Source organism: Ambystoma mexicanum, chromosome 6q (genome assembly GCF_040938575.1).
Source record: "Ambystoma mexicanum isolate Mex_15411 chromosome 6q, UKY_AmexF1_1, whole genome shotgun sequence".
NCBI lineage: Eukaryota > Metazoa > Chordata > Amphibia > Caudata > Ambystomatidae > Ambystoma > Ambystoma mexicanum.
Window position 1 is genome coordinate 773,942,402 of NC_090937.1, and position 13,981 is coordinate 773,956,382.

General features: G+C 44.6%; 1 protein-coding gene across 1 annotated transcript in view; it reads right to left on the bottom strand.

Moving 5' to 3' along the window:
* DCHS2 (dachsous cadherin-related 2) overlaps nt 1-13,981 on the bottom strand; it is a 1,925,309-nt gene that overhangs the window by 815,531 nt on the left and 1,095,797 nt on the right. Inside the window, exon 4 of the mRNA XM_069631304.1 lies at nt 6,042-6,278. Within this exon, the coding sequence (XP_069487405.1) occupies nt 6,042-6,278 (237 nt within the window). The remainder of the gene's footprint in view (nt 1-6,041; nt 6,279-13,981) is intronic.

The window sequence follows — 13,981 nt, forward strand, 5'->3', positions numbered from 1 at the left end:
TCTGGTACTAAGGCTCCTGAGGTTATGCTCATGAGTCTCCCTCTCCCAGCGAACCTGGTCTCTATCCGCCCCTGCTCCCTGTTGCAATGCAAGAACCTGCGCTTTCAGTTCCTCAGTTAAGGCCTTACTCGACTCTATCAGTCTCTCCTGCATCGCTACCTGTTGCTGGAGCCTATCATTATGCTGGCAGAGGGCCTCATTCTCTCTCTGCGTTTCCTGATTGGTCCTGGAGCACTGGGCCAGTCTTTGCTGCAGGAGGGTTACCTACTGAGTCCCATCCCTACTGGCCTGCTCCTGTCTTGCCAGAGCCTCCTCCACCCTCCTGGTGTGCTCTAGCAAGTCCTGGTGTTCTTTTGGTGGGCCAGGTGATTTTCTTCCATTTTTCTTCTTAAGTGGCAGACTTCCTGGCCTAAGGTGTCCCTTTCCTGACCAAGAGCTTGAATTTGTGACGCCAGGTCATCCCTTTGCCTTTGGAAGGCACCAGCTTTCTGGCGCTCCTGATCAAACTCTGCCTGGGTATCCAGGTCTTTCAGGATCAGTTTATTGCTCTCCTCTTTCTCTCTGTCTAGTTGGATTTGCAGGGTGGCTGCCTGCTCTGTGCATGCCCTGTTGAAATTGATCTGTTGCTCCAGCTTTTTCTGGCTCTGCAGTAGGGAGTCCAAACTGTCTTGGCGTTCCTTCTGCAAAGCCAGAATTCTGGCATCCTGGTCTGTCTTTTCCTGTTGCAGTATATCCATGTCCTCTTTTATTTTAATGATATACTGTCTGCTGTCATTTTCTGACTCCTGGCTCCTCTGCAGCCTCTGCTCAGAAGAGTCCAGATCAGATTGGGCCTTCTGTAATGCCAGCAGTTGCCTACTCGCCAGATCTTGGCCTTCAGCACATTTGTCCTGCATGGCTCCCATATGTAAATATAAATATGCCGCTACCCTGGCAATCTTGTGGTGCTCATCCTTGGCCTTCGGGGCCAAATATAGTTCACTCAGGGCCACATGTAAGGGACCCTGGTCTCTCCATGTATCTGACCCTGTTTCCGTGATCTGGGGTGCAATTGCTTGCAACCAGACCGTCTGGTCCTGATGAGTCCACTCACCTCTCACAAATAACTTATGTAAGAAGTGCTCTCTGGCTATTTTCATGTCTACTAAGGTCGTCATTCTAGAGATTTGAGTTCCTTCCTGACTTACAGAAGTTTGTATTTTATTTTTGCAAAACAGACCTTTTCCTTAGAGCGTTCCTTTGAGGAGTGCTTTACAGCGTAACACAGCGTGGTGATCCGACCGGATATGTGTATCTGGTCAGCTGGCACACTGTATTAATCTGCACAAGTGATAGATCTAATCCGGAATCCCCGGCTACGAGCCCCCAATTTGTAAGAGGATTCAATTCAACACTACAGCTAAGTCAATGCCTAGTCTGGGATACTGAATGGAAACCCTTATTGATATATCTTTATGTCCAGTTCATGCGTTCTGGATGACTACCCCTATATAACACCCCTCTCTTGGAATCCTCCTGACCCCACTGAGCCAAGAAGTAGTTCTGTTTTGCAAGTTTAAAAGGTTTATTTGATAATTTAAACAATAGATATATATATCACACTTTATAATAAATTAATAAATGAATATCACACTGAATCTGAGCAGTAATCAATAATGGATAGTCTGGCACTAGCACACTTGTGAATAGGAACAGAAGAATAAGGTGGTAGAGAATGCTTTATACAAGTTCAGATGGATGTAATGTTGAATGAAAATGCAATACAGAAAATACTCAATATGATTTCAACAAAACAATGTAATCACTTTTCTCTGGCAATCCCCTCCCCCCTTTATGCAATGCAAGGAAATGGAAGGAAAGCACACAGTTCTCAGAAATGCAATCAAATGTAATTCAGTTCACCCCAGCAAGCTTAGACTACAGATCGGAGTTTTAAACACAGGCCCAAAATGCTTTTACATGTGCTGGCAATGAAGTGAAAAATATGCTAAAATGCTTTTAATTCCCCCTAGAGGTTCAGGGTGAGTGGTATCTAGTTAATATTAGTCCAGGCTCGCTCTAGCAATGATTCTAGGAATGATTGGCAGGTTGCAAATGACTTTCTAACAGTTCTAGCAAGAAGCTGCTGTTTTCACACGTGGAGGAATTTTCAAATTGCGGAAAAATTCGCGCGGGCGTTTTTCGCGATTACAGAGGAACTACAAGTGACAGCTAGCAACTAGAAAATGACAGGTGACAGTTAGGAGGCAGTTCTGGTTAGATTAAAATAGATTGAATTATATTATTTTAACTAAGGGATTGGTTCTACACAGTTCTGCTGGTTACTCACAATATATTTTTGAAATAAATGGGCCTCGCCACGGATCTGGTCAGGTTTTAGACTGGACTCTGGTCTGGTCTCGGCACTTCACAGTGATCTGGGTCAGCTCTCTGTTTCTGCTAACAGTGGTCTGGGTCAGCTCTGCTCTCTCTCTAGCCTCTCTGGATTCTGGAGATTGATGGATTTGAAGTCTGGATCTCTGGATGTGGTATGGTCCGGCAGAGCATCCCGCAGCAAATGGATTTGAAGGTCCTTATCTGTCCTGACTGTCTGCTTTTATGTGTTTTGAAAATGGGTGTGTGTGCAGCATCACTAGCCAGCCCCTCTCTCAACTGCCCATTGGCCACTTCATCCTCTTCCCCTTGATTGGGGGAATGAAATGAAGTGTCATCATGATGAGGTCTGTTTATGGTACAGAGAACCCACCCCTGTCAAATTACACACAATCTATATTTTGACCCAAAAGACATATTTCATAGCTACACAGTGGTTTGAAATTACATGCACCCATCATGCATTACAGGAGGTATACCCTGTCCAAATCTGCTCTTCCTGGGAGCTTGCATTCAGAAATGGCGACATTTGCACTTTTTAACTGGTTTCGCAATATCGGACATTACCCCAAATTTACACACATGTGCGCAAGGAGTATGGACATTAATTGATGAAGTGTCAGATTTTTAAAATGCATACATTTTAAGTAATACCCTCTTAACTGCTAGCTTGCCCCCAGATCATGCCACCGGTTCTAAAAACCTCTCAAAATGTGGGCAGAAAAATCACAAGAATTATGGTATCATTTAAATAATTTTCACAAGTCCGTACTATGAGTTATTCATCTTTTTCTAAAACTATATTCTGGCTACAGGGGTGTGGTTTCCCCCCAGCACAAGGTTGAATTTCTGGTTTTTCCAGTTCTGCCAAGCCAGCTTGCTCTCACAGGCAGTGCTCCTCCCCTTTACTTCCAGGAGGAAGCTACTTTTACAGCCCCCGTAATAAAACATTTGCCTGAGTCAGGACAGGGCTTTGTTCAATTTCCTGCAGAGCCCAGGTAATTCAATCAGGGAAGTGTCATATCCCTTTTGGTGGGAGCAGCAAAAGGGCAGCTAGGCCTGGGAACACAGCTGTTGTGCAAGTCTCATCTCCTGTCGGGGGTAGCTGGTGGGCAGAATTCAGTTCCTTAAGCCAGGCCCCAGCTAATGTCACTTTTAGTTACCCAGTTTAAGTCAAGACAATGTTTACATATGCAGCTAGAATGCTGATTCTAAGTTCAAAACTATGACATTTAAACAATTGCAACCTATGTGACACTCAAAAGTAGGTCACTCATTTCTTTGAAACATTTTCGATTTTTGGTAGTTTTAAATCCAGTTTCAGTTAGGCTGCTGCAGACCTGCAGAGCTCAGCCAGTCTTGTTATGAACATTCAAGTCACTTCAGAATATAACTTTACATTGGATCCACCTCTCAATAAGTCTTTCTTTGTCATGGTTTGGGTTCATTTATTCAGTTTTAAACAAAACAAAAAAATCTGGTGGTTTTAAAACGCCGGCTTTCTGATAGTGGTGAGTACTGGTACTGCACCCATTTTTGAAATTTAAGAAAATGAATTCCCCACAATTCTAGGTTGCTTTTGGCAATCAGCATTGCCATTCCCAATGGTTTCAGACTACTATGTGGGTAGTCCAATGGTGGTTTTAGGCAGTGCCCTTCTGTGCCCATATATCGGCAAAAATGGGTGGCAGCCTATTCTTCATGCATTTCCCTGTGCATTTTCTGGGAAGCTCTGGCCATCATGATGTTTTCCATGTCAGTACTGCACAGTTTTTGAGGTAGGGCTCGGATGCGTGGATAAAAACATCCCACAGCACTGAGAATAGACTTTCTGTCTCCATCAAATCACATAGTTTCTTTCCTCTGAAAGGGGGTCCCCTTGCCAGGGATGCCTACTGTAAACCGTTGTTCACATTCACTGCCCTTCATACAGAGGGGTGGGAGCTAGCTTCAAGCTGACACAATGCATATCAAAAAGGTGTTGGTGTTTCCTGCCCTTTGTAAGTTCTGTGACCAGGCCTCTTCGAAGGCCTGCTTCAATTAACTCTCATCAGCATGTGCTACCACCACACAGAACTACAATGGGCGGGAGGATCCATGGAGCCTTTGGTAATTAGGGTGGTCATGGCAGGAGTAAGGTGTTGCTCTCCTCCTCTTGATGCTTTTCATTGTGGCTGTCACATTCCAACTAAATGTGACAGGGAGGACTGTGCCTGTAAGCTGTGTCCCCCGTGAGTACACTTGACTTTGTGTTTATTGTGCAGCAAGCATAGGAAAATGTGTGCGGATTAGCCCCACACATTTTCCGGGGTTGATCTCCCATTATTCCATTTCTTACAAAATGTCAAAAAAGCCCAGGCGAGTGCATACCTGCCGTGCGGATGGTCGAATTCCTCAAAGTCATGCCCCCTGAAGAGTTACACTGCCTCCAGCTAAGCCCACCAAGGCTGGGTACACATCATGAAGCTTGGGTGAGCCCCGGAGAGCAAGGCCTATTTTAGCAATTGCGTAACTATGCAGAAGATGACCTGGTAGGCGGATAATGGGGTGAACTTCACATGCATGTGGCATGTCCCTGCGCAAATAATGTACTCCAGCAGAGGGGGGAAATCACCATTGTGAACACTGAGAACATAGTGGGAAGGCTGACAGTGAGGTTTTCCCCTCTCTGGCAGCATTGAGGTATTCATATTTATGTAATGATGGCTCAGAATTATTTAACAAAGAACTAAACTCATTGTGAAATTGTACTTTCAAACAGGCAGTCATTCATCTTCCTATCTAATGTTGAACACAAAGGATGTTGACATCCCACAAGCAATTCAGCATAATTCAATTGGAAAACAACAGTGCTGGGTGGATAGCTCTGGGACATTGAGTTCGTCTTAGAAGCAAGACAACACATATCAGGTTCGAATCATGGTCCGTGTTGCGGTTATAAAAGCTCAAATAATGGTGTTTCAGTTCTACCTTTTCCCAACCTTTTTATTTTTGCATATCCCACGTATCCAATGCCCTTTTCAAGGACCACAAATATTAAGGATCTAGCAAGGCTTTCTCCCACCCCTTTGGTTTTTGTATGTATCTTGTGTACCCCCAAAATGGGAAAATGTGGACTGGCCACAGCACGCAACCGACTATAGCTAAACATTGATTCAGTGAATTAATTTTAAAAAATCATCAACCGACACTGAACGAATCATTTGTATGGAGATCTGCAAACCTCTCAACCTACTGATACTCCAAGGCGATGAAATTCGAGGTTTTAATTTTTAGTGCAGGAGCCTATTGAAGTATATGGGGCTTGCAGTGCGTGTAAACTGAGTCGTGGGCAGGCGACACTCGCCACAGTGGGTGAGTTGAGCAGTATGGGCTGTCGCATGTCATGCATCAGTTGGTGTGTGTCTTTATTTACCTCTTGCAGGCTCTTCTGTCACCAGTTCGGTTTTCAAAAAGTGTGGACATATGTAAAACCGAATGTTTTCCGTCTTTCGCATGGGCCCTTCTTATAATGAGGGTCTCTGTGTATGTCACAGGCACGTACTCTCATTGAGCTTTTCTGCAAAATATGTTAAACATCGTAGCACCTTTGAGTGGAGATAAAAACGTAGAACACCAGGGCATACACACATAGAAAACACTTGTAACGCAAGTTCAGGGGTGCTTACTCAAGGGATCTCTCGCCCTCACGGTTCCAACTGTACTGCCCACGGGGGCGTCTTCGAGGACAGAAAATGTATAACGAGACTGCTCAAAAATGGCGGGAGCCAGGGCAGTGTGCAGGATGTTCAGAGTGACAGAGGCGTTCTGGAGCGACGTGAGGCCTCCTCCGTCCCGAGCAGAGACGGCCAAGGACACGCTGGGCACTTCCAAGTGGTTCAGAGCTTCTGCCAAATAAATAATTCCTACAAGAGAAACAACAAAAATGTGTCGTCAGAGATGAGGCTCCATGGGATTCGTGGTAACATTTCAGCATCAGAAGACGCAACTTTAAAGGAGACAGACTAAAATGTACGTGTTGGTGCTTTCTGATTCTTGTTTTGATTTGGTTAGTCTAGTGGTCGAAATGTAAAGAAGAGCTACTGTTTTTTTGGCCTTTGCTAGGAGGCCAGGGCATAAGGCGGGGCTAGAAAAGGGCTGTTGCAGTATTCATTGTCCAAACAAAGAAACAAAGAAAACAGATCCTTTGGTACACCTGTTCTCACCGAGGTTCATGGATATGACAAAGATGCATAACAATCACAGACATGTTTCCCCCCTCATTAGGGTTTGCCCCGAGTGACATGTACAGTTCTTCCACTAAAGCAGGGTCTGCAACCTATGGCTCTGCCAATGTTTTGGATGAAGACTCCAGTGATTCCTCACAGGTGACTGCGCTGTTTAGGGCAGATGGGAGTTGCAGTCCAATACATCCGGAGAGTCAAAGGTCATCGGCCCCTGGACTAAAGTCATGTTACAGGCAGACATCCCATCCCTCTCTTACTGTTCAATGTTATTCCTCTTACACTGGAGGCCAGAGAATGTTATAAGGAGGGTGATATCCTTGTGGCGGCTTTCCATTTTTCTCAAAATTAAAGACTAGCATGTTCCTCTATTAGTATATAATTGACAATTGATCTGTCACCTAGTGTGTATGTCCAGAATATGTACATTTCACTTCCAAGAAATGAACATAACTATGCATTAAGGGTAGAGCACATAATATACACGTTAGCCAGGTGAACATGTAGTTTAAATGATCTAACGCTTCATTATGTCCTATGTAAGGCAGAAATCCATTACATTTAGACCTCCGGGTTGGTCTCACATTTCTCAGAAGGGATCCCTTTTCTATCACACATTAAGAACACAGCTTGCTGATTTGCATGCAACCACAAACTTTCCCCGGTGTTTAAAATCATCAAGAAAATGTGTTTTTTGTTTTCTTTTTTCTTTAAGCAATGAACAATCTGTGTATGTCCTCACAAGGTATCAGAGTTATGGGGTTATGTGGTTATGTGATCTGATTTCTTATCTGCTGTACGTTCTTTTGTGGTCAAAAGAGCATTGTTCCACCTGTATATAAATAAATAACTGCAAGTACGTGTAATGGCAGCCCCCCTGGTAGCGTTTACACCGTCTGATAACCACAGCACAAAGATCCCATGGCTGTGCCCTGCCTGGTGCATTCAGGTGTGATGCCAAACCAATATGCACCAGGAAGGACTCAGCCAGCCACTGGAGCTCTATACAGTGCAATGTATAATCCACCGACTAGTAAATGGGACTCTACCACTTTAAAAGACATCTAATGCAATGCAATCAAACATAATATAAAAGTAGCAGTCGGGGATCATGCAATCTCGCAGATATACTGGGAGCACTCTCCTTTCTTGATCTCGTTGGGTATCGACTGGAGGAGTATCCCCACATCCACCGGCCTGTTCAAGCAGCGACTTGTTCATTGTACAAATAACGAGAGGAAATAATGTCTGTACTGGATATAAACGGACTCCTGTAGCATTCGTGGCATTTCTGTTGCCCAAAGACGGCTTTAAATCTAGGAGTACTGTGGTCCCGAATTTATTTTCTAAGACATGTTGGAATCAATAACTTATGATGCCTATAGACAAAGACATTACAGGTAGTAACTCCGAATTACTCCTGACTTACTCCTGGAGAGGAAACAGTTTGATTCACAATCATCAGGAGTAACCTCCTTAAAAATGAAGAACAAGCCAGGGCTAAGTCAGGGCTAAGTCAGAATGACCGCCAGTAATTTTGTTGTGAATCGAAAAGTCTTCTTTCAGGATATCTAAGAGTTACTGCTGGTACCATCTTTATAATTCAGTCATCATATCTTCAATGAAATTCCTTCAATAATGTGTGCTTTCTCTTCATAACTGAACTTGGTTATGAATGTATTTATGCAGATCAGGCAGAAACTAGGAGATAGTTTATGCATAAATGTAACAGTCAATTAGCAAGGCTGTGCTGTTATTTTCAGCTTGTTTTATACTGCACGACCCCCTTGGGAGTGACCACAGTGACTCTACCACGTGATGCCTTTCCATGGCTGATTAACTACAGTGTTGAACAAGCATTGACAAAGTCAATAGTTTTGACTGTGGTATAAACATGTTCTGAGGTCAGGCACACATAGACACCTAGGCAGATGGGGCATATGTTATGGGGAAAGTACAGAGTGAATGGGGAGAGGGTGGATGAGGGGGTAGATACATGAACATGAATCTGAGGAATGATGAATAGAGGGAGGGATGATGGGTGAGCGAATGTTTATAAAAATAGATAAATGGGTAAGGGGGGTGCGCTGGGGGTGAATGAACGATTGGACGAATGAATGTTTCAAGGCATCTGATAATATGAGAATGTCTGGACTGATACATGCATACGTGTGTGATATGGATGAATAGATTATTGAATAAGCATGCATGGATGAATACATGAGTGTGTGGATGGGAAACACCATGATGATAGGAGAATGGGTGATGGATGGAGTGAGGACAGCAGTGTGAAGCCCACAGCAAGGAAAATCCATGTAACACCACTGTTTGCAATTCAGCTAAAGGCTGGAAGGCGACACGGTGCATGAATGTCTTTAAGCAGCAGATAGTGATAGGTGTGCTTCAGCTGATCATTCACCCAGGGTGCCTGTCTTAAGATGTGCACAGTTGACACGTTCATGCCTTACCCAGACAATGGCGCAGGAATCATTTAGTGCCAAGGACTGGCATTCTAAATGATGCAAGTCGAGAAGCACCTGGTGAATATTTTCAGTTGAGGAGCATCAACATTCCTCCTTGTTAGGGAGAATTCTCTGTTTAGGCTGAATTTCCTAACCTAGTGAGTCCCCCAGCAGCTTTGCTGGATTTCTGGAGTTTGTTTTTTTCCATCCTGCCAAGAGTGACACTCTTTTTCTCCCACTCTTGGACATGAATGTGTGCAATTCCTTTGAATGTCAATTTGTTCCATGGGCTATGGGGTCTTTTACTCCATAGGGTCTCATATGTTTTGCTATGTGTGTTACAACGCACCCTCCGTGCCGTAGCACTGGAGCGTCCTAGCGGATCTCCATCATAGACTCCATACCCGGGCACTGACTACTGTCTCCCTGGGCATGTAAAGTCACCATTGGCTTTACTAGACCTAAATTTACTAACAGAAGTAGTACAAACCATCCTATTGTGGACGTGCTAGTAGGGGTAATTCAATTACTCCTAGGTCTGTTATTCGAGGGGGCACTGTCCCGTCCCCCCTCATCGAGTTTTAGCTGGTGGCAGTGGAAACTACTCGTTATATTCGACCCCGAATATAACTCTATGGGATTCTTCCCATTGTTGGAGGTTAATACTTTTCCTCGTTAATCTCTAACATACCACCGGTTTATTTATCTTAAATAAGTCTATCGGATGGTATTTTCTGCCAGAACTCGGTTTCTAAAATGGCGTCTGTATTCGCCTCTGTGACTCCTAAACCAAAGGTTGAGCCCTTTGTTCCACTTTTGGCGGGCTTCTGTACAGAGACCCTCCAAAGTGGTGCCATTCTGTCTGGGTTACCACAGGGAGTGTGGGAGGGGGTTTAGGCACCCTGGACTGAGTTGCCTTGCCAACTCCAGTCGCACTCTGGTGTGATTGGCCCAAGTGATGAGCCACCCCACTCACCACTTAGCATGTTTTGATTGACAGCTAGGCTGAATGAATGGGAGTTTTCTGCATAAAAGCAGGGCCTTTGGGACTGGATCTTTAAAAGTCGCCACAGGACCTAAGAATCCGACGAGGGTAAAGCTGAGCCGACCTGCAACGACGACACCTCCGGTGGATCCCTGCTGAACCGACTCACCACTTCCCGATGACAGAGGAGATCTCCCTGCCGGAGAGTCTCTTCCCCTGACTGGTGGGAACAACCAGTCGCCTTTGCTTTTTCTTCGCTCCAGGGCGCAGTGGTCGAATTGCCCGTGCAGAGCACCTCGGCAACCGGATAGCCACTACCCCTGTACCGCGACCAAAAGGTGGTGCCTTGTGACGGAGCACTCCGCGGCTGGTCTCTTCCCTGGTGGTGCACCGGACTTCACTTTTCTTCGACGACGAGATCATCTCTACTCTTGGCAAAGACCCGACGTGCATCCATTACCAGGAACAACTGCCCCCGCCGGAGCTGTCTCTCCACAAACAAGGTACCGTGTCCACCTGGCTTCCCTTTCTGCCGGATAGAGTGAGGTGTCTTAATCCTCGTCTGTCCATTGGGTTGCCTCCAAGCTTTCTTTTACTTGTTGTTCTGAGCTGGTCCAATCGTTCCATAACAATTTGCAATAAAGACTCGAAGCGCATTTCCACTGAGACACTTTTGGGGACATATCGCCTTGCCTCTCTCCGAGTGGGCCTGGCCTCTGAACCTGATCTGCAGTAGACCCTGCCTTACTTGCCTTGCATTTGTCCGTAAAGTATTGGTACCGAGTTGATTTCATAACCTGCCTTATTTTTCTCTCCCGACCTAACGAATACGAGAGTGCCATCTAGGGGAAAGCATACACCTCTGTCTGCAAATAAGTGATGCCGTTGAACCTAGATTTGTCAAACTATTGTTAGGGGGATTGATCTTTTTCTTATAGTAATTGTGATTGAAGTGCTTGCCGTTTTAGTGCCAGAGTGTTTTCTATAGATGTGTTGTTATAAATAAATACCTTTATATATTTACACCGAAGCCTTGTTCCGTGTTTGCTTGTTCTACTGTGTGGATTGCCCTATTTTGTATACTCCACATACTGCCTAACTCTTCTTGAGGGAAGTCTGACTGCTCAGCCACAGCTACCAAGTGAATCTGTGTGGTACAGACTGCTACCAAGTGGGTTTACTGCCAAACACCTGTAGTCCTAAATCTTTTGCAGTGGTCCCAGAGGGAACTGCACAGGTTTCCGCCTAACACTCCCTAAATAATGTTGAGACTTTCATGAGAGTCCCCCTGAGACATTTTGTTTTAAATGTGTTGGAGGGGTGCCTTTTCACAACAGAATTTTTCAAGAAAAATGTGTTAAAAAAACATACAACGTACAGTTGTTTCAGTAGGGTAACACAATCAAATACAGATTCTAGGTCAACCATACACAGGAACATTTCACAAAATGTTCATGATCTCTTTAACCACATTATATACCAGCATTGCCACTGTAAAACACTTTAATGATGTTACATATGCATCATATGCCCACATTTCCAATGTAATACTTTCCTAATTCTGCAACCACAATATAAGCCAGCATTTCCACTATAACGAATGCATGTTTTGACCACAACATGGTGTGAACTACTGCTACACAACATCCATTAACAACAGGAAATGGAAAGAAAAAAGACAAATATTGCACGTGGTATTTCTAGAATAGCACTGGCAGTATTCTATTCTATTCTAGAAATACAACTACAGTTGCCACTTGTCCATTGGTATTTATGTAATTAAGCACATATTTGGAATTATCTCGGGTGTTAGTGGTAATTACCACCGGCTTTCACCCAAAAAATCTTTTCTCTGGAGCCAAAGTGAAAATATGTATTTTAGAAGAAAATGTAGCTCCATTCTATTTTTAAAGCAATCACTTTGAAATGACATGTGGGTAGCTCTCTAGGTGCCCCAAATCAGGTGCAAGTAGCCTATGCATTCTTGCTCCTCTATTACCTCCTGGTGACGTTATATATACAGTACTGCACATACTGAATGCACAGAAAAACCCAGGACTTCCAACATGGAACAATTAGAGAACCCTCCCCATGCCCATTACTCACTGAAACTAAACATTTAAGGATAGGAGTGTTTGCATATTTGCAACACCTTATTTCCACTTTGTGAAAAAGCACGTTCCAACTTCATCAGTATATGTATCCATACATAAAAACATTCCCCTCGACTCTGAATGACTGTCCATTCAGAAACCCTCCCGCAAAAAGGAATATATACACACCATTTGCTAACATTGTTCTGTCAATAGGAAATGGATTAATGAACTATGCAAGGGTCATGTTAAAAAATAAGCATGAATGCTAAGTTAATTTTGTCTCCATAATGACTGGTGCTCTGCTTCACAGTATAGGTGTTATTAGTACCCGACAAGAGACAATCAGAATGTTACACGCAATCTGATTGGCCCTCGCCAGGGCTTTACCTGACATAGAATCCCTTGAATGTTAAACTTCCTTCATATCCCCGGCAAGGGGGTGTGGAAACCCCTCAGCCAATGAGGAGGCTCAGAACGGGGCAATCCCTGCTCTGAGCCACCACAAGCCTGGAGGCTGCCATCCTCCCCCGCCGGGGATTCAGGTAAGTGTTTTCTCCCCCCTAGCAAACAATCCCCTCCCTACCCTCCCAACCACACTTACCTTCTTTTTGGTCCTTTTTCGAGAGCGAATGTGCAGGTAACACTTTGGTCCCCAGCGCGTCCGCTCCCGATGGCAGACATGAAAAGGGAAAACAGACTCTCTTCCACAGAGGCCATTTTTTGTACATTTGTTTTTTTTTTTGTTCAGCATTTCGGAACAGGAAAACAATGCTATTAGTATCCCGGTCTTGCGGGCAAGGGTACTAATAGCAATAAGCCCCTCGCTGTGGGGGCATTACCGAGTCAGGAAATGCACCTGCGGATTGGGGCTTATTGCTTAATTAACATTTTCAACAATACACAATTTATTAACCCCAGAAGGATAACAGACTGAGTTTGCCCTCCTGGGAGGCAAACATGTGACTTGCATCACGGTCACAGATATTCCCAACAAGAACCTGTTTATAATAATGGCTGTAGAAGAGACATTCTGCAAGTAGTGTCACAAGCACTTGAACTGGACTAACTATGCTCACAGGTATTAGTGTTTCTCAATTGAGGCAGCCCTCGGATGGGAAAGAAGGGCGGGTAATAATCCCATGCAGTGAAGCGGCCCTGAAGCAGCTGAAGAATATGTGTGGAAACATTGATGCTGCAGGGCATCCCATTTTGTTTAATGGCCTATCTGCCTGCTCCACCCCTTTCCACTGACGTTCTCCCAATGCCACACCTCCACCCCATGCCACTAAACCCTTCCACCAACCCCCAGGCAGAGTAATTAGGGTAATTCTCTTTACAATTGGATGCACGGTGAAAAGAAGACGAAAGTTGGAAAATTAACAACCCTCACACACTGCAATTGTCCTGCACGCCAACCTCTCTGTAGCCCAAATGTGCAGCAACTAGCACAATCTGGCAACCCTGGTTACTAAACATAAATGGGCATTTTCACATGTTTTTTTTTTCAAGTATGGGGGTGGGAGAAGGAGTGGGGATCAGGGGCACCGTTATGAATGAAATGACAGGAGTTTTCCGGAATCAAGGAGTACCTGATGCAGTCACGTAGGATCAAGTATAAACCTGATTGGATGCATAGTCCACAGTAAATAAACAGTAAACTGAACTACTGGTCATATCCCACCAGCATGAGGGCAATGTACTCCTCGAATGCCTCCCGTCATCCTCTCTTGTGCCTTGAGAAGTGTCCGACACGTGGCTGCATATCTCATCAAGGGTCTACGCCAATACAGCCATATCACCCCGGCTCTCATCGACCTTCACTCGCCCCTACTGCAAGCACAC